This window comes from Alosa sapidissima, chromosome 2, assembly GCF_018492685.1.
Source record: "Alosa sapidissima isolate fAloSap1 chromosome 2, fAloSap1.pri, whole genome shotgun sequence".
Classification (NCBI taxonomy): Eukaryota; Metazoa; Chordata; class Actinopteri; order Clupeiformes; family Clupeidae; genus Alosa; species Alosa sapidissima.
The window spans coordinates 28,303,271-28,323,556 of NC_055958.1; the positions used below are offsets into that span (position 1 = coordinate 28,303,271).

Sequence of the window (20,286 nt, forward strand, 5' to 3'; positions counted from 1 at the left end):
GCCTTTTGTGAGAAATCAAGTGGAACATCCATGTGATTTTCTCAACTCTGCATATTCTGCCCTGTTGCATGGTAAATCATGGTGTTATTACATTCATGTGAAGAGTACACAGTGTGACTTACTCAGCTTTAATGACTGTATACCGTTCAATGACTGTAGCATTCTGAACTGAAATGGCTGTAATTTACAAACCGTTGTACGAGTATGCTGAGGTGGTTTAACAGACCAAACTTCCTCTTTTAGCTTAGCCCGTAGTGTGTGGTTTTTAACCGACTGTGTTAAGCCAAATGTTTGGTACTTTCTTCTGAGATTCCTTTTCTCTAAATCCATGTGGTTTATTCTTAGTGTGTAGGTCTTTACATTTGGAGTAGGCTAGTGTGTTATCAAAATGAAATGGTATCAGAGGTGTGAGCTGGTGTAGCCTACTCATGGCTACGCTGGCCCTCGACTGCTGTTTAAGCACCTCTGGGATTTTGATAGAATTTTTTAATTTACCGTCTATTAACCAAGGTTTATAAATTCATTATAATTCACATTTCAGGCTTATAGAGATGGTGAAGGTCAGACTGTAATGGCTTCTCTATCAATGTAGAGTATGACTGCAGTGTGTAGGAAGGACTGCTGGAGGCGCTTGGTCCTGGCAGGGGCACGACGTCTAGCTCTACCACCGGTACGCTCAAGCCAATCCAAACTTTTCTCATCTGTTGTTCCTCGTTGGTGGAACACACTGCCAGCTCCTACAAGAGCAGAGACATCCTTCTCCATTTTCAGAAAACTCCTGAAGACCCAGCTCTTTAGAGAACATCTCCTCTCATAGCAACACTTACAACAAGTCTTACTGATCCTAGCACTCACCAGCCGTCTCAAACTGACAAGTAACTGTTAAAAACAGCACTCACTGATGCACTTATTCACTCTAATGTTTTTAAATTGTCCTAAAATTGTTGAGAACTGCTCTAAAACTTAAACTGTTTACTATGTTGTTAGTCGCTTTGGCTAAAAAGCGTCAGCCAAATGTAATGTAATGTAATGTAATAAACAAAGTGATTACTGCTTCCTCTGTCTGTTCTTTCAGTGATGGTGGGAGAGTGGCTGAGTGCCCTGTCTGGAGATTATCTGAAGCGCTCTGCATTGCATTCTCTCAAACTCCTCCTGCTCTTTGAGGGCAAAGTAAATCAGCAGATCATCAATTGTCATACTTCATTGGGCCAGACCCCTCAACAGACACAGATGCTTTTGAAGTCAGCCCCAGAGTCCTGCACGGGTCCAATTTTTTAAATCCGCACCCACCCGTACCCGTCATGTTTAAAACCGCATCCGACCCGTTTTCCGACACCAGAGCTAGTTAAAATCCGTACCCGACCCGACCCGCATTAAATAAAACTGACACCCGACCCGTACCCGAGTTTAACAGACACGTTTAAGCAACTAATAACACAACCATTAACATTGCAGATCCAACTTCAGCTGAAGTTGACAGGCATATCCTACATGATGTATTGTGGTAGCCTGCGCTACTTTTCAACACCCGAGTGATAACATTTGACCACTTTTCAAGCAGATGCGTCTACAAGGCTATCGCCACGCAAATGCCTAATTTAGAATTCAAACACGGCCTTGCACACACAACTTATTAACAGCAGTAGTAGGCTAGCCTACATTAAATGAAAGAATGATTCGGTCATAACCTACACCGGATTATGCATTAGCCTGTGAAACTTTATGGAAATATGCATAAGATGTGTGACACTATAGGAGAAATCTCGCTCGCTTGCAGGGATGTCAATCTCACAATCTAGGCAATATTGGGAATTAAGCGAGCATGCGCTCTCCACCATAACATGTCAAAAGAGTCATCTTTAGGCGTTTTTAATCAATGTGCAGCCACTTTGTTCTGAAAGACTGCAGGCAGATCCCGCGCATGTGATTTTTAAAAGTGAAAGTATAGGAGCCTGTTTTGGGAAGGCACATACGAAACGTGCATTTCAAATGCTTTTATCAACTTGAATTGCAGGCATATTATTTAGAATGTGTTACTATGTAGAAAATATTGTTACGTATGCACGTGATGTTTATGAAAGGCCAATTCCGACTTAGACCCGTGTCACCCCCGTGTCCGACCCGACCCGACCCGCATCCGACACAGTAGAATATTTTTCACCCGTTTCATCAAAATGTGCGGGTCACCCATCGGGTACCCGCGGGTACCCGAACCCGTGCAGGACTCTGGTCAGCCCAGGTAGCGAGCAGTTGGAACCAGAGGCACTTCCTTCCCACCAAGATGTAAAGGGTTGAACTCTGAAATTGTTCTATCTATTGTCATTTATTCTGTAGTGTTATGCGACTTATTGTGAGGTATGTCTTTGCTTTGTGGTCCACCTGTTGTGAGTTGTGTTGTGTTCCTCTGAGAGTTGAGAGTTGTAAGTTGTGGGACAGAGTGAGAGGAAGAGAAGGGAGGTGGAGGGAGAGAAAGGAGGGAGGTGGAGGGAGAGGGAGAGTGGGAGGTGGAGGGAGAGAAAGGAGGAGGAAGGTGGAGGGAGAGAGGAAGGTGGAGGGAGAGAGAGGGAGGTGGAGGGAGAGAGAGGGAGAGAGTGGGAGGTGGAGGGAGAGAGGTAGGTGGAGGGAGAGAGAGGGAGAGTGGGAGGTGGAGGGAGAGAGGGAGGTAGAGGGAGAGTGGGAGGTGGAGGGAGAGTGGAGGGAGAGAGGGAGGTGGAGGGAGAGGAGCATGAAGGGGTGAACAAGGATGGCTACATCTGAACAAGGCAGGAAAAGATCTATGGGAACACGGGAACATTCTCAAAACTCTAAATCTATGCAAAGACCTGTATCACGGCCCATGTACCACATGTTCATCTGAATTCAGAACGGCCAGGAAGGTTATTACCCTTGTGGTTCCAAATTGCTTCCTGTGCTGGTAAGACACAAGATCCTGGGGGTGCGGTCAGTGTTGGGCAAGCTTCTTAGAAAATGTAGCTTGAATGTAGCCTAAATGAAGCTTAAAGGTGAAATCTAGCAATTGTTCATATAGATCTCTGTTTCTCGAGGTCACCGAGTATTGTCAGTACAAATAAAAAATTCTTCATGGAGAGAGTGAGAGACTGTTGCAAAGACCTGCATCATGTACCACATCTGCATTCAGAACGGCCAGGAAGGTTATTACCCTTGTGGTTCCAAATTGCTTCCTGTGCTGGTAAGACACAAGATCCTGGGGGTGCGGTCAGTGTTGGGCAAGCTTCTTAGAAAATGTAGCTTGACTGTTGCAAAGACCTGCATCATGTACCACATCTGCATTCAGAACGGCCAGGGAAGGTTATTACCCTTCCACATCACTTCCTGTGCCAGTAAGACACAAGATCATGTGGGTGTGTGTGTGTGTGTGGTTGGGGGGGTTGTGACATGCATATAAAGCATTGTACATGACAAGCTCAGAAAGATACAATTTAGTGATAACCTCACAGACATGGGGGGGGGGGGGGGGGGTGGACAGGAAACAAGACCAAAAAGCTGGTTCAGACAGGATTCATGTTGAATGGGTGTTTGAATGAGAAGGAGAGAGGAGGGGGTGGAGTGTCTTTGAGGCCTGATGCATGAGGAGGGACACACACAGCACAATCAGCACACTCTTGGCTGAGCCGACCACGGAGACAGTAACACATGCACGGAAGATCACACAGGCCGGTGACAGCATCAAACCTTCCGTTCCTCATTCCGCAGTACATCAAATCTGTAAGTGTCTGAGATGTAGAGTTACTGGTTGACAATGTCTGTGTGAAAAGTTCTTGTTTAAATTCAATGACTTCCTTCTGGCAGGGCTTTCCTTTGATTATCTGATAGTGCAACTCACATCTGTGTGAAATAGAGGTCATATCAGTCCATTGTTTTTATTGTGTGTGTGTGTGTGTGCGCGTGTGTAGGGGGGTAAACTTTTTTCCCATTTCTGTGTGTATGTGTTGTATAGGTTTCTTCCTATATGTATCTCCAATTCTAGGGAGTTTTTCCTCGCCCCTGTTACCCATGGGCCTTCTTTCTTTCTTCCTTTTCTTTTCTCCCTCTTTTCTTTTTCTCTGATTGCCTACATTCTGTAAAGCGCCATGATACATGTGTAATGTTTTGGCGCTATATAAGCACAATAAATTAATTAATTAAAAAATGTGTATGTGTGTGTGATTTTATTTGCACATACAACAATTTCAAGTCTATGTGTATGTGTTTGTGTGTGTTCTTATGTGTGTAAATTCTGTATAACTGTGCAAAAGATGAATGTGTGGTGAAGATGGCATTGCACAATTCACCTGTTGAAGGATTCTCTCTCTCTCATCACACATAACATGTCTAGTTTGTCATTTTGCAATCTCACTGGTGAGGGAAGAGGTCTTGCGGGGAAAGGAGGATGTGGTTTATGAGACACCTGAAGCTCTGTCGGCATGAGGTCATATGAAAACTCCCATCTCTGTCATTTATTTTTTGTCATTTATTCTGAAGTGTTCTATGAGATTATGGTATTGTAGCGTCGGTGGATGTACATGTCTAACGTTGAATGAGTGTCTCCCAGAATGCAGTGCGAGTGAATGCTAGAATGTGTAATGTCGGTTATAATAGTTTTAGTTACGTTTACCATGTTGTGTATTTGTTAGCGTGTTAGTCTCTTTGGTTGTACCTCATGTGTTTATCCTCGTGTTGATGTGTGTGGTAAACCCTTATTGTGTGTTACATGTACGGCTGAGACTACCCCTGTGTTGCCCTATGTAGTTATCTGTATGTCTGATTGTGTCTGAGACTTCTTGTCCCAATATATGGCTGCCCTGGCCAAAGGTGAATCTTGTCTGAAGGTGGGATCGCTACATTGGTGTCAGAAGTGGGATTTGCCCCTCCCGGGCGGCGAAGATCTACGCCAGATCAAGATGGAGAAGAAGGCGGAAGACCAGACCAGACCAGCAAAATGGCGGCGAAGCTCAGCAGATGTTCCAATGGTCCTTTTAAGGACTAGCCAGCTCGCTGAGCTCGCCACTGCGGGGGTTGAAGGACCTTCTGGCCCGGCGCGGGACCTATGCAGGCGACCAGCGGGACCAGCCCTCACAGCCGACGAGAGCTGCCAGCGCTGTCTGACGACCTTGGAACACGACCACAGCGGCCGGATTTACACCGTCAGCTACTGAAGAACTTCCAGAGCGTCAGCTGCCAGTCGAGAGTGTGATGGAGTCATAGCTGCTAGTTCGGGAGCTTGCGGTGCTCCAGCTAGTGACCAAGAGGGTAACGTCGACCTGTAGAGCCTTGGGAGCTATATCGTTTTGTGGACTGTTGTGGACTGATTTATTGAAAGTGAAGTGTTACATGAGATTATGGTATGTTTGTGCTTTGTGGTCCACCTTGTGAGTTGAGTTATGCAGAGTCTTATCTTCTTGTTGATTGAAACTCATATCTCTGTTTCTGTCTCATTTATTTTATATCATTCATTCTGAAGTGTTACCAGTGGCGTAACTATAGCAGCAAGTGCAGTCGCACCAGGGCCCGTGACCTCCCGGGCCCCGTCGCTACCCCCGCCCTGCCTCCTTTTTTTTTTTTAGAATTTCACCATTAAGAATCAAACTATCAAATAAAAACGGCTAAATCAAATTACCATCTTGTCGTCATACTGTTTCGCCAGAGTATCTTTCTTTCTACTGAGATGCAGCAAGGATTTCTGGGTAGGCTAAGTGATTTGTTGTGATTTTTGAATGGATGGTGGCTGCACATTTCAGTCATCGTTCCGACCAAAATGCCCTTCAAACACAAGAGCGGCTGCAAGAAGCGGCAGGAGCGTAAAGAGCAAGGGGAAAGGGTGTACTGCTCTCATGTTGTTTCTGACATTGCCTTTGACTGTTGCAACAGCTGAGCGATCTTTTTCCAAACTCAAACTTAGGGGTGGGTTAGCTATCCTGTCAATTGAAAATACGAGAGCCAGAGCATTAAATATTGGGAACATCGTTGACGATTTTGCACAACGATAGGCTCGTAAGATGTCCTTTTTCTAGTGGCCTAATTCACGCATATTGAGGATTGTATGCATATGAATGATTTTATTTGGTTTCTGCATGGTTAAATAAGTTAGGCTACATTAAGTTTTGTTTCTGTGCAGTGCGAGTTTATAAGCAAGCAATCTACGCTTGCAGTTTCAGCAGAGGGTTGAAAAGGCGCATTGAGTGTTCCCATAATTCCATACGAGTTGATGTTAATGCAGTAATATTAGATTACCCTGGCCTGCAGGCTGTTAATAAAATTATTTTTAATGTTTTCACATTTAATGGATCCTATGTAGTCGTGTGTTTTTTATTTGAAATTGTAATCTGTAACTACTAAACTACTTTGGTGCCTCAGGCCCTTTGCATAAACAATTGAAGTCACCCTTAATGTGTATTGCATGTATCAGAGATAATTCATCCTGGGCCAAAGAATGTAAGTATGGGGCCCGCTGAGCGCACTTGCACCTGGACCCACCATTAGTGTTGCACGGTGTATCGATACTAAAAGGGTATCACGATGCCTTCACGCAAAAAACGATGCGATTTCCGACGTTTTTAGAATCGATACTTCATTAAAATTAACGTTCTGTGTCTGCGTGAACTGCTGCTCTCACTGCTCCTTGCACGCATTTAGGCAAGTGGGCGTGTCAAGCAGGCAGCTCTGAGTGAGTGAGTGCGCAGCCAACGTCAGCATACAGTAGTTCTTTGCCGACAGTCCTCGGCCTTGTGGATAAAACAAAAGGTGAAGTGAAATCTGCAACTATTTCGGATACATCACGAATAGTGAAGGCAAGCCATCAGGTACACAGAGGCCCGTTTGTGAAATATGTTTCAAAGTCATTTAAAAGCAGTAGGCTACGCATGGAACTTGGCTAAACACCTCGCAGACATATCCCAACATTTTTGTTTAAAGAACGACAGGTTAACGAATATGCTATAGAAAACACGACTACATGGTTAGTGGCAAGTTCTTCTCTTCTGTTTTAGTCTAGCCTAAGTGAAACGAGTATGGTTCTCTGGGATAAAGCGAACCTTCCTTCATCAATGAATTTTGACGAGACATAACGATCTGTAATCATAGGGTGCTAACGTGATGAAAGCGCAATGTTCACGCCAGAATAACATTACCATAACTTGTAAACAATCTATTTCATGTTCGGTCAGTAGCCTACTACTGGTAATATTTGTCATGGCATGTAGACTGCAATTTGTTCAATAAGTATTGTCCAGATGTAGGATAGGCTACCCGAAATGCGCTAATTAAAGCCCACAGCATCAAAGCGTGTTGAGTCCTAATAATAATAGCGGGTTATTGTTACGTGGTAGCAAATCATGTTATCAAAGAAATAGACGTAGGCTAATGTAGGAATGCACACAGACATATTGCAACAGGTAATGGTGTAGGCCTATCTGACGAAGACCTGAGAGGTTGGAACTTCGCAACTTTGCAACTGTCAAAGAAATCCCATGAACACGGGAAGGCCTAGGGAAGCCTATACTGTACATCAGATGGCCTAAAGATTAGGCCCCTCTGCATAGCATTCAGTGATTTGCATGCAGTAATTTCAACACTGACCTTGATCTAGCCTAGTTTGGCTATTTAAAGCTACTTTATTGGCAAAACACAACACAATGTAAATGAACTATAACAAAAAATAAAGGACTTAATCACACAAAGTAGGCCTACTATTTTACTGACTATAAAAATAATAATTATGTAGGAAGTTTAGAACCCAGAATTGACCTGCACACTACAAAAGTGCACCGAATTCAACACAAATTACTAAATACACTTGGAGGAGGTATGAGTCCTTTCTTTTCCAGATATCTTAGGATTTCGCCGTAGTAACGTTTCAGTATCGAGCATCGTGATATTTATGGCAGGTATCGTATCGAAGTCATAATTTTGGTATTGTGACCACACTACCCACCATTGGTTTGTTACGCCACTGCTATCATTCATGAAGGCACACCAGCGCACATCCATGCAACACGATTACAATGGGAAACATAATTAGAATAAAGATATTACGAAATACTGTACATCTCATGATGAGTAGTTATTCACCATCATTTGCAAATTGGTAATGACGGTTAAAAGTGATAGGGGAGAGGCGAGAGACACGTATGGAGCACAGCTGAAGACGCACTGTCACAAGATAAGCAACTCCTCTGCAGGATAAATGTTTTTTTATTTAGTCATTTGAGCAATATTAGGGTAAGTGTTGCTTTTTCCAGCCTATGTTTTCGATGGTAACCCATTGTCAGTCAATAGTGAAAGTAACTGCATATAACTGTCTTGTCGTTGACTGACACCATGGTGAAGTTAGTTTCATTTTGCCAATGAGTTCAAATAATAGAGTTCAAATGCGTGAAGGCTATGCTAGGTTTTAGTAAAGCATGGTTTAGTGGAATGACAATTCCATACGGTCTCCCAAGCAGCCTCCTTCAAATGCACCGTTGAATGTCAAAATACCGATGCATTTATTTGACATCGCGCTTTGCGCCGGTAAAGGGAAAGGCAGATGTCATTCTCATTGGTTTAAATGATGTTATACGCTCCAAACACACCCATGACTGATTAAAAAACCTAGGAACACCTTGTTGCACCATGCGCCCGACGTTTGATAACGAAAACCCTCCCAATGTGGACTGGACATCCTACTAAATTTGAAGAAGCTTTTGACAAGTGACGATGTGCTTTTGACTGTCATGATAGGGCCCTAGATTTCATTCAGTCGTTTACACCTTACAGGTCAAACTCTCTGACTAACTCATAGGATTTCATTGACGAGCATCTTGTCTTCCTGTTGTGTGATCTCTGTAATTTCTTTTTTTGCTATTTATTCTGAATTGTTATGACCTTATGGTATGTGTTTCTGCTTTGTGGTCCACCTGTTGTATTTTTCTGAGAGTTGTGAGCATGGGGAGGGTGTGTGTGTGTGTGTAGGTGTGTGTGCCTCTATGTTTGCCTCACATACTTCTCTGTGTGTAGGAGAAATTTAATGTTTACAGTTGCCAACTTCTCCTGTCTGTGTGGTCATGCAGGTGCTGTCCCAGCTGTGACAGATCGAGCAGAGACACCCAAGATGACCCTCCTGTTCCTGCTGGTCTTGACTAGACTCCTCATCAGCACTGGAAGTAAGACCCACTCCTCCTCAGTCATCCCTCCCTCCCTTTCTCCATCTTCCTTTCACATTTTCATCCCCCACTCCCTTACCCCTTTTATCGCCTGTGTGTGTATGTGTGTGTGTGTGTAATGTGTGTGTGTGTGTGTAGGTATGTTATTGGAAAGATGAGCACAAGGTAGAAAACATGTCAGTGTAACACTAGAGTGTGGAGGGAGATACAGCATTTCTTACAACATCTCTTACTCACCCAATTACTCACATCTAGACTGTGGCTCTTGGCTACTTCGGGTTGTTATCTTTGATGTGGTGTTTTACTATTACTTTTGTTTGCATATTGGTCCTAGAATTGATCAACATGTTTATCTCATGTTAAATTGATTTCCCTTGTGTTCTATCTCCTGTGTTATTGAGACACAGAGCGGTCCATGAAGGTTGTTAGACCTGCAGTTAAATTCACTCTAATCCTGTTCTACAGATGCTGATGTGCATGGAGGGAGAGGACAATCCATCACTCTGCCTGTAGACAAACCAGACATACATTTAGACAATGTTCAGTGGATACACAACAACACAGTCATTGCTCATTTGTATCAAGGGGAGCCACCAGGGTGCCTTCATGACAACATGGTGCTGGACGATAAAACATTTTCTCTAACCATATCAGACCTTCAGCTGAATGCTATGGGCTCATACAAGTTTAATGCAGACGGCCTTGACACAGCACTTGTCTACCAGGTTGTTGTTTTTGGTGAGTAAGATTTGGGAGTTGTTTGTTTGTTTGTTTGTTTTTAAAGCAACACAATGTTATTTCTTTAACCTAGAGATGACTTCAAACTCATTTTGATGTTCCACTGACTTAGTAGTGGAGACAATGATGTCTGTCATTGTTACTGTGTGCCTGGAATACCTAGTATTGCACTATAACTTATACTGTGCAAGTAATGCCACCTAGTGGCCACTTTGACGGACTGGCTATACCTTTAGAGCTGTGTTCCAACACTGAAAAATGACAATAGCCTAAAGATGTTGAAAATGGATGACAATGAATAAGTAGCAACTCTTGTATTGTGTTGCTTTAATATTAGAAGTTCACTGTGAGTGAGGCAGACTCAGTTACATTAAAATTATTTTACATTTTTGCAGATCTTGTCCAGAAGCCCATTATTATTCCACACTGCAACTCCACTAGCTGCACCCTAAACTGTACAGGGGCGGATAAGGAAAAGACTGAGGTCAGCTGGACAGATAGCAAAGGGGGAAAGGAGTCTGGTCCAGTTTGGGTTGTGGAGAGGAGTGAACATCTGAATGTGATCTACACCTGCAACTCCAGTAATCCAGTGAGCTGGAAAACCAACAGCATCTCAGAGAGAGACATGTTAGGTTAGTGAAGAGACCATATCTGAGTTTGAGAATGCCCTTGTATGATGTTCTAGAATATCATGGGGGAAATCTAAAGCCTGCCACACACCAGTGCTGAAATGGTTGTGTCAATATATTCTAAAATAACCCTGACAGAGCAGCACATGTCATCACAATATGTAAAAGACAGAGGTGTTTACTTAATGATATTATTTATTTTCAGAATCCATTGGCAGAAAACATTTGATGGTTTGGGTAACATTGGCCCTCCTCACACTAGTGATCTCACTACTAATGTGGAGGTATGTTTACTACTGTTTTGCTCATTGCAACAGATATGTTTAGGAGCTTAGAAAGAATCCCGCACATTGCCCATTTTGCAAGCAATTATTTATTTAGCAAATACAACGTTTCGGTCTTACACCTTCATCAGGTAAATTCAAATATGTTTATAAATGTATTACAGTAGCATTGCAAACTCTTTTATATCATTCTGGAAAATAGGAATAGAGTATTTTGGGCAAGACGTAGTGATGTCATATGTTTTGTATGTTAAAGGTGCTGTGTCAGGCGGACACCGATTGATGGAGTTGGCCACAGGTGGATGAGTCTACACTTCTTTCCTGGGACCAAACAGGTCTCCACCGTTCCTGTCTAACTGAGGGACGGCTACAGCAGCCAAGAGTGTCTCTGCCTCGGTGGTCATCGGCCAGAAAGGTCACCATTGCAGCTCCCCAACAGTGGCCTGAGAGCCCGGGTGTGTTGGAGGAGTGAAGCCGCTGGCAAACAAGGCCGTGCTCACACGTTGGGGATCTTCAGCATCCCAGCTGACATCAGGGACTCTCTGTTAACAGCTTGGAGACTCAACACTGAGGGTCCTCTGTGCCATCAGGAGGCCACTACCCTGCTATTGTGTTCCAGCCCTGATGATTCAGAGACTGTAAGCGCTTTCAGACATACGTGTAAGACCGGAGGTTCTGCCGATGTTAAACGGTGGGGCCGTATATCTGAACGACATAACCGGTCATGTGGAAGTCCGAATTCACCCGGTGTTTATACTACTCCCCCCCTAGTGTTTCCTCCGGACATTATGTAAATGTGCTGTGTCTGAATGAAGCATAGAACATGCGGTTAAGATTCACACCTAGTGAGAGGGCGTGTTGGTGACGTTTCTTTCGTGCGTCCATGTGGTTAGATCTGACTTAAATGCAGTGTTATGATGGAGTGGCATTATGCTGTCCAGAAAATCTCCGACCTGGAAAGATGCAGACATCACGGAGATACTGTCCATGAGGGCATACAACATTTTGATAGAACACATTAAGGGAATGGCAAGAGACGTTGTAGCTTACAATTGCATGGCAAGGCCAAACAAATTCAAAAGACTGAATCACCATAAGCAGAAGGCGCTAAAAAGGCAGTAGCCTACAGCGACGATAACAGGAGTATTTAATAAATTGTTAGCCAACACGGTTTTCTGTTCATTGATACCTCGCTGAGCTCGCTGATATTTGTTGAGCATATATGCCTAGAGAAAATGAAAACGAAGAAAAGCCAACTTTGTTACAAGCTCCTTACGTAAAAGCAATAGACACATGGGGAGAGGATGCTTTTGGAAAAAATAAACCATGAAAAAACGAACAACTTCACTGTTATGTTAGTATTTTGTTTATTGCTTAAAAACGTTGTATGATAGCCTTGCAGTCTTGAGTTAGCCTACTGAATTGGCTGGTAGCCTACCATAAAGTTTGTGCATGCTCTCTCTCCAACGCAAACCAGATGTGGGGTTCTATAGGCTAGCCAAGTAATTCTGGTACATAACGTTGAAAACAGATAAATGTGTTTATTCGAAGCACACATACAAATACTGTTTGCTTACTTGACTAGCCTACTTCAAGTATTAGCCTACGCACAATAGATTTGTCTTCTTTAGCCTACATAATGCATAGGCTACACGTTGTAAACAAAAAGCAGCTGTGACAGGCAGCGGCCGCATATATTCTGCGTCATATCTCGCATCTTGTGAACTCTACAAGCCCCCACCCCTCACTCGACAACCACACGGAGATTCTGTAATGTGCGTGTATGTCGTTCACACATACGTCCGTGTAAGGTCAGTATTAGGTCCGCAGGTTAGCATCATATCTGAATCATCCGAAGGGTAGGACCTCCGTTTGACAAACCTCCGCATGTACTCCGGAGGTTATATCTGAAAGCGCTTTGTGGCTCCTGACAGGACTGTGCTCTCCACTGTGTCGTAGGCTCATATCAATAAGCCTCAGGGGCTAAGTGAGTGAATGGTTCAGGACACTGTCGGACTGTTTCCTGGCCTCCTTAAGAGGGGCCTTGGGGGCAACTAGGGCTGCACGATTACTTGATTTTTAAATCAAAATCACAATTTGAACTAATCGTAAAGGTTACAATTTTTATTGTGCAGCTTGCAACTCTGTCCAAATGGTTAATCTCGTCACATCTATTATTTTGATATTCATGTCATGGAATAAACCATTGCATGGAACTCTGCCAGACTTTTGAGTTTTCTCTTTGGGATGAGTTTTTGACTTCAGCATTTATAATCAAATTGCGATTTGATTTGCGATATCATTTTTGAAAGTCGGTTCAGAGCTTCAGTTTAGTATTCCAAATTTCACTTTAAGTTAAGGCCACTTCTGATTGGTAAGCATGCCTAGTGCATCACTCCTGCTAGGTGAGCTTCACTGTCTGTCACACAAGGAGGATGACATGAAAATCCAAAAACTCTCTCGTTGATTCAGTTGTTTTAATCTATTGCCTCCCCATATAGTTTTGATGTATAGATTGTATGTGATCAATGCCAATTGCCCTTAGGATTGAAGGGACACTATTATTGTCCTTAAAATGACGAGCCATTGGGTAATTGTCATTTTTGGTTTTTATGGCATACTTATGTTCTGAGACTCTATCCTGTAGTCGGCTTTTAGTCCTGCCAACGTAAAACACATTGCATAAAGGACATTCTAACTTGTAAATAACAAAATATGTTTTACAGTTCATAAAATTATTTATTTAATATGTTTTGTCTGAAATTTTTTGCAAATGACCACATTATGGCAGTGATTACAGTACATTAACCACATTTGAAACTTCCACAGGGTCTAACTGACAGTCAAGTATTTCTTTTGAAGGTGCTGGCAAGTACAGTAGCTCTGAACAAGTTTATCACTCAAAATAGGTGAATGTTTAAAGCTAAATATGGGGGGTTCCAAAAAAACATTTCTCAAAACAACATTGCATTGTAATAGACTCCTAGCCTGACGAGCCAGACCCACATTAAAATGTAGGGTCTGGGCACTCACCGTTCGCAGTGCTCAGTCCGAGGGGCGGGATAATCAATTGTCTTTCAAATTCCCTCTGCACGCAATAGGACAGCGCTATGAGTCCCATGCGTTTCCCACCAGTGGAGCTAGTTGGCTAGTTCAAACTTTTGCCAACTTAATAATAGCTTAACTAGTGTCACACTGTTCGCCAACAGCAACATCCATCTTATTTGTTTTCAAGTAGCAGGGAATTCAAGCCAAACCGTTGCAACTCTGCCATCAATCATTATGTTAAGCCTGCCTAACGACTCTATACACGATTTGATTGGCCTGATAGAAGTTTAATTTTTCGAGCTCACAAGCCAACAGAGAGTTGCTAGACTAGCCGGTGCGTCTGATTTCTAGGCTAATAGACTAATGAGGTGTGCTTTTGTACTAAATTTAGTGGAAAAACCCCTTTCAGAGCCTTGTCTAGAACTCCCACTTTCTAAAAGGGACGGTCATTCTAGATTCCTTGCTTTATTCTTATCACTTTGGAGGACTGTCATCTTGTAACCTCTCTGAACATTTTTTTTCCATCTCTGTAGCCTTTGTATCAAAATCATTAATTTCATCACAAATTCTTCTAAGCCTCTGGAATTGGCCATAGGGTATGTTATCCTTAAGGCGTCTAAGGATGAAAACTTTTGGCATGTAAAATGGTGTTACGGTAGGTAGGCTTTCTAGGGGAAAGTAAAAAACCCCTCCCCATCTTTAGATATTTCCAGATCCAGAAAACAGATCCTTTGTTTGTCAAATTTCAGAGACAATTTGATGTTTTCATGTGTGCTATTAAAATATTCATGGAAAGACAAAAGTTCAGATTCAGATCCGGCCCACAGTAAAATTACATCATCTATGTACCTGCCACAATAGATTATCTTATTGCAGAAGCAATGTTTGGTGGGATTAAATACAAAGTCTTGTTCCCATTTACCCATATATAACCCTGCATAAGAGGACTAGCAAGCTCCCATTGCACACCCTTTTGCTTGTCTGACTAGGCGATCTTGAAAGATGAAGATGTTATGATTTAGAGTCCATCTTGTTAAATAGGAGAAAATGTACGGGGGGGGGGGTTGGGGTTCTGTTTGTGGTCTCAACCTCAAAAAATACTCTAGTGCTTCTAACCCTTCTTCATGTACAATTGAGGTGTAAAGTGACTCTACATCCATAGTGTAAACAGAGGTGAGGTGAAAAGTGACTCTACATCCACTCTATGTCCTGTATGCTGGAAGTGAAGGTAGAATGGTTTGAGAAAGTAATCAATATATTTGGAGATAGGTTTGGTAAGGGTATCGATAACTGGTCTTCCAGGGCGAGTTTCCAAATTTTTGTGATTTGTCCTGCTTTGTTGAACAATACCAAAGGTGCTATTTCTGTCAAAACTGGATTTATTGTCACACTAGCTGTGGATGCATGAAATATGGACCTTCTCATGAAATACACACACTATACACTTTTCTAAAATCGCTAGATTTGTGCCCAGTATCTTATTTTGACCTCTTGTGAACTTTTAGTAGGGAAAGTGATTCTTAAATGATTTCATGATTATATGTCTTGTATGGCAAAAATAATGGGATGACAATGAAACGATAATGCAAAAGAGGCGATTGCTCTAAGGCTACAGGGGAAGCTCAGCCTCCTCTAAAATATCACGGAAAATAACATCAAATAACACTATTACATTATACTTCTAGCCAATAATTGTGAGCAACGTGTTTTAGTTAAAAATATTTATTTCTTTATTAGATTTTCTTTTTTCTCAAAATAAATTTGCTTCCCTTCAAGGTTGGATCTTTCCTATTTTATGTCATTGTGAGATTACAATAAATCACCAACAGATTGTTTTTTATACCGGTTTTTAGTCAACTAGCAGAGGTGCCAATAATTCTGGAGGGTAGGCTACTGTATAGCGCCACCTAGTTAAAAATTAAAAAGCAAAAATGAGATGTTGTAATCGCAGGTATCTCTGACTTGACATGGTCAAAACTGCACGAAATTGGAAGTGTAGGATCATTATGACACCCTCTGAATGCATGCCAAGTTTTTTGGAATTCTGTTCATGGGGGGCCATACAATAAGTTGATTTATGTTACTGTACACCAAGTGGCCTGTAGGTGGCACACACAGTTCACAGTTTTCAGTGAATATCTCGAGAACCGTAGGGCCTAGGAAGACAATCTTTTTTGTATGTTGGTCTTAAAGGTCCATGTCAACCCATCCCAATAGCCGCTAATTGCTGTGGTGAACAGTTCGCGAGAAAAGTAAAAAATATGATTCAATTTAATCATAAATTCTACTTAAGGTTCATATAAGTTTCATAAGCGCCCATCTCCCTACCCATTCATCTCGGTGGAATACTTCACGAACCCTTTGTTCAACACATGACAAACCATATATCAGAATAAACAGCAGACCTTACCGAACACAAAGGTGTAAAGAGTAATCCAGTTTTGAATTTGCAGCATGGATGTCTCCAAATTTGGGCTTTAAGTTTTACAATGTGTTTCAATTGTTCTACATGATTTCATAACTGGCCAAATACAGAATAAATGTTACAAATATCGCCTAGATATAGGCAAATATTAAAATCAGAGGAAAACTGACTAAAAGAAAGTAGCCTTAATGATCAAAATGCTAAGCATGCATCTAGGCTAATTGAGTACTTCTTAAAGCTGAGCTGTGCTTAAATTGTTTAATACATGATTTCACAATGGGTCAAATCTAAAATAAATGTTAAATATAGCCTAGATATCTGTAGATATTAGATGATCAGATGATTTACAGTTCTATGTAATATGTCATGTTTCATGTTTTTGTAATGTTTCATACAGTGATGCAGGTCTACTGCTGTGAATAGGCTAAATACAACTTTGAACATTTTTATAGGCTACTGTATAGTTAACTTTGGCCTTGGTGCCCTGACATGTGGCCTTTGTGCCCCGCACCAAATATGCCTAACTGAAGGCCAAGTGGCCTTGCGCCTAAAATGGTGAAATTCCAAGCCTGCCCACTGCCAACAGCGACCATTGCCATGCTAGCACTGCATCATCATCAGGAAGGCAGACAACCATCGATTTTTCAAAGCGCCTAATGACGAAGGGCGAAAAATCACAGATTTGCTGGTCAACTTCGTTGTTAAGGATGTCCGCCCTATATCCACTCTCTGGGGAAGGCTTTAAGGACATCATCAGGTATTTTGAGCCAGGCTACACAATCCCTCGTCTCGTCACCGCACAGTTTGGAGCAATATCACGCACCAATACAACACTGTCAGAGCAACGATTATGGAGGAGATGAAAGACCTCAGTGTTTCCCTCACTACGGGTTGACATCATGTACGATCCTTACATAACCATAACAGCTCACTACATCACTGACAGCTGGGAGTTAAAGTCAAGAGTGATGTGAACCACCGTGATGCCTGAGTGACACACTGCTGTAAATATTGCCCAGAGTCTGAGAGAGACAATCGAGAAATGGGACCTCAATGTTTTATGCACCATCCATGACAATGCTAGTAGCATGAACCTAGCAATGGAGCTATGTGAGCTTTGTCCCCACCACCTAGGATGCATCGGACACACACTTACTTCCCATTAAAAAAGGTCTCAACCTACCTATTTCAGCCATAACAAATTTCACATTACCAAGATGACATATCTACAATATACTCTGTTCAATCATTAAACTAGCTTCAGCTCACATAAATGTTCCAGACTATCTTCTAGTTTAGCTAGGATAATTATTTTGATCAATGTCCATGATTTTTACCTCAAAAGCTAACTACCAAGGAAAACTCCTTCCTGGCTATGGTTAAATTAATTTGCAACATGAATAATATTATGTAATTATGTAATAATATTGTTTGTTCATAGTCAATCTGTTTACCTGTTAGAATATGTCGGTTGAAGTGCTCTCTACATTGTGCGTACTGTGGCCTGTAGCAACAACTCTCTAAAGCAGGGTTTTTTCAACCAGCGGTGGTATTGCAGGTGGTCTGTGAAAATGGTCTAGGGGGGTCACCTGTGGATAATTCTGTGCTGTGAAGAAATTAAATTAGCCACAAATCTCATGAAATAACAACTAATAACTGAATAATACGGCGACAACAAAGAAATTAATTGGGATACATAAAAAATGAATATTTTGATGTTTTGTTTACCTTGACCTTTACATAAATGCATTTTCTTGAACTCTGGTGGTTTCAAAGTTATCAGATACAGAATGGGCACCCAAAAGTTAGTGGGAAATGACACTTTAAGTGTTTTTCTACTCTGTTTGGTTCCAACGTGAGGCACTTTTGAATATTATTGGCGGCCATCTTGGATTTGACCTCTCCCGGGCCTCAGAGGTCAAATTTGACTTCCCTCCCAATCTGAAAATAAACCTCATGGTATAACCTAACTATGGTAGAAGTTTCATGTTTCTTTCAGAAAGTGCACAATTTTCATGGTTACCCGCTGTACTAATGTAGCAGGCAGCTGTCTTCAGTTTCGAACACACCCAATATAACCAAAGATGTTAGATGTTTAATAGAAATTGTATATTTTTACTGTAATATTGAGATGTCTGATTCGCTTTTTTATGAAAGAGAAAACAACTCTTGAATTGATAAACAAAATCTATGTGTGTCTGGTCTTTTTTTCCTTTGGGCATTAGTCATCAGTTAAACATTTAACAATAGACACAGTCTGATCACGAGATTAAAATAACCAAGAAGTTGTCATTTTTAGCCAATGTCTCAATAAGTAGCCTAATCGTAGGCTACACGGTGACGGCTATCGGAGAAGGCGATGTAGGCATACTTATGTCTTCTCGACGTTAAACATGACATTTGTAAAAATGAGAAACCTTTTAACACTCACAAACAGTTTATGATAATGAGTGATTTGTTGCAACCAGAGCTGTATACATGGATTTCTATGGAACCTCACGAAAACATGCGTGCGCAACCAAGAGGCAGAAACCACCATAGAACAGCATAGAGCAATGCAAAAGAGCAAAAGAATAAAATGAGTTTTTGTGCTGAAAACTACACCAATTCGAAATCACGATGGTTAGAGAATGTTAAATATGTTCAATATCCCTAACGGAATGCATGTCTTCGCCAAAAATGACAAAATACAATGTTAATATATAATATATTAATAATCCAAATGAACGTCAAACTTTGAAATATAGTCTGAAATGAGATGTTATTATCATTGAGACAACAGGGGTATACAAAAAAATCAGATTGTAGCTTACAGCAGCCGACTATTTAGGTTAAGTTTATAACGTTGTGGACGGCCACCAAGCGTCTTCTGCCTCACGGCTGCGCGTGCATCTAGTTTTGTTGGTAAACGGGAAACCCATGTATAACGACCGGTTCATTTCAGTTTTATTCCGATATGGGGTTTCACGTATCGATGTAGCCGTATCTTACACGTTAAAAACGGATACCGATATGTATCGGTTAATCTTTACACCTCTAATATTTATCTTACACAAGTCCTTTGACCCAGAAATGTAAGTGACAGGCTCAAACAGCACATATTTCATAAAAGACGCTATATCTCCATTTCTAAAAAAAAAAAAAAAAAAAAGACAGGGATTTTGATGAAAACTAGCCACTGTTTAGCTTGGGATTTTGTGGTGAATTTCTGGAGACGAATGTATGGCCAGTCAGGCACCAAGGGATGAGGTCGTGCATGAGCCAAGACAGGAAACAGGCCTGCTGTATGTAATCTAATAGACTCGTCTGGTACCAAATAAATGGTGCACATTATGTTTATGGACAATACGGTAAACTTATCCACCAATATGAATAACTGGGTAAACGCTGATTGGCTAAAGAGGTGTCTCCCATTTGCATATGGGGCAGACACCTGGTCAAAGATTGGCCAAAATTACTGAGAAGGTGGTGTTCTAACACCAGCTTTAGCGGGTATAAAAGTTGGCTCCCAAGGGAGTGGACTTCAGAATTTGCGCATCTTCTCACCTGAGGCCTGGTTCCTGGATTCCGCTGCAGAGGATATCCATCCATTCACATCTCCTGCCTGGTTGTACTTAGTCTCTGCGTGTTCGGAGCTGTATACTGGAGGATTTGTGAAATAAAGGCCTTTAGCGGCTACTTCTCATCTCAGACTGTTCTCCATGGATTACATTGATTCAGAGTGTTTAATTGGAGGTTCTGGTAGTGGCTTTTTTCCACCACAATTCCTCAGGAACAGACAATCATTTTTTGAGTTGTTTCTAACTACCACAAGCGTATCCATTTCTAAAGAAAATAAAGGGAAAGAAGGCTGTGATTTTTGCTATTTTTGCTTGTGAATGAAAAATTTTGCTTGCAAAATAAAGAAATTAACTACATATTCAAGGGATTTCTTTTCATGGTTTTCATAATAGAAAAAAATATCTTTCATACTAAGGGAGTAATTATATCTAAATGATCAAAAAGGTACTTATTAAGGTCAA

At 41.6% G+C, this 20,286-nt stretch overlaps 1 protein-coding gene across 1 annotated transcript; it reads left to right on the forward strand.

The window, feature by feature from the left end:
* The first annotated feature begins 3,637 nt into the window (after positions 1-3,637).
* Positions 3,638-11,498, forward strand: LOC121698605 (CD48 antigen-like). Its single transcript, XM_042080847.1, has 6 exons — positions 3,638-3,726; positions 9,048-9,140; positions 9,606-9,878; positions 10,274-10,510; positions 10,713-10,791; positions 11,048-11,498. Exons 2-6 carry the CDS (start codon positions 9,089-9,091, stop codon positions 11,145-11,147), a joined length of 741 nt encoding a protein of 246 aa, XP_041936781.1. The 5' UTR covers positions 3,638-3,726; positions 9,048-9,088; the 3' UTR covers positions 11,148-11,498.
* The last annotated feature ends 8,788 nt before the right edge of the window (positions 11,499-20,286 follow it).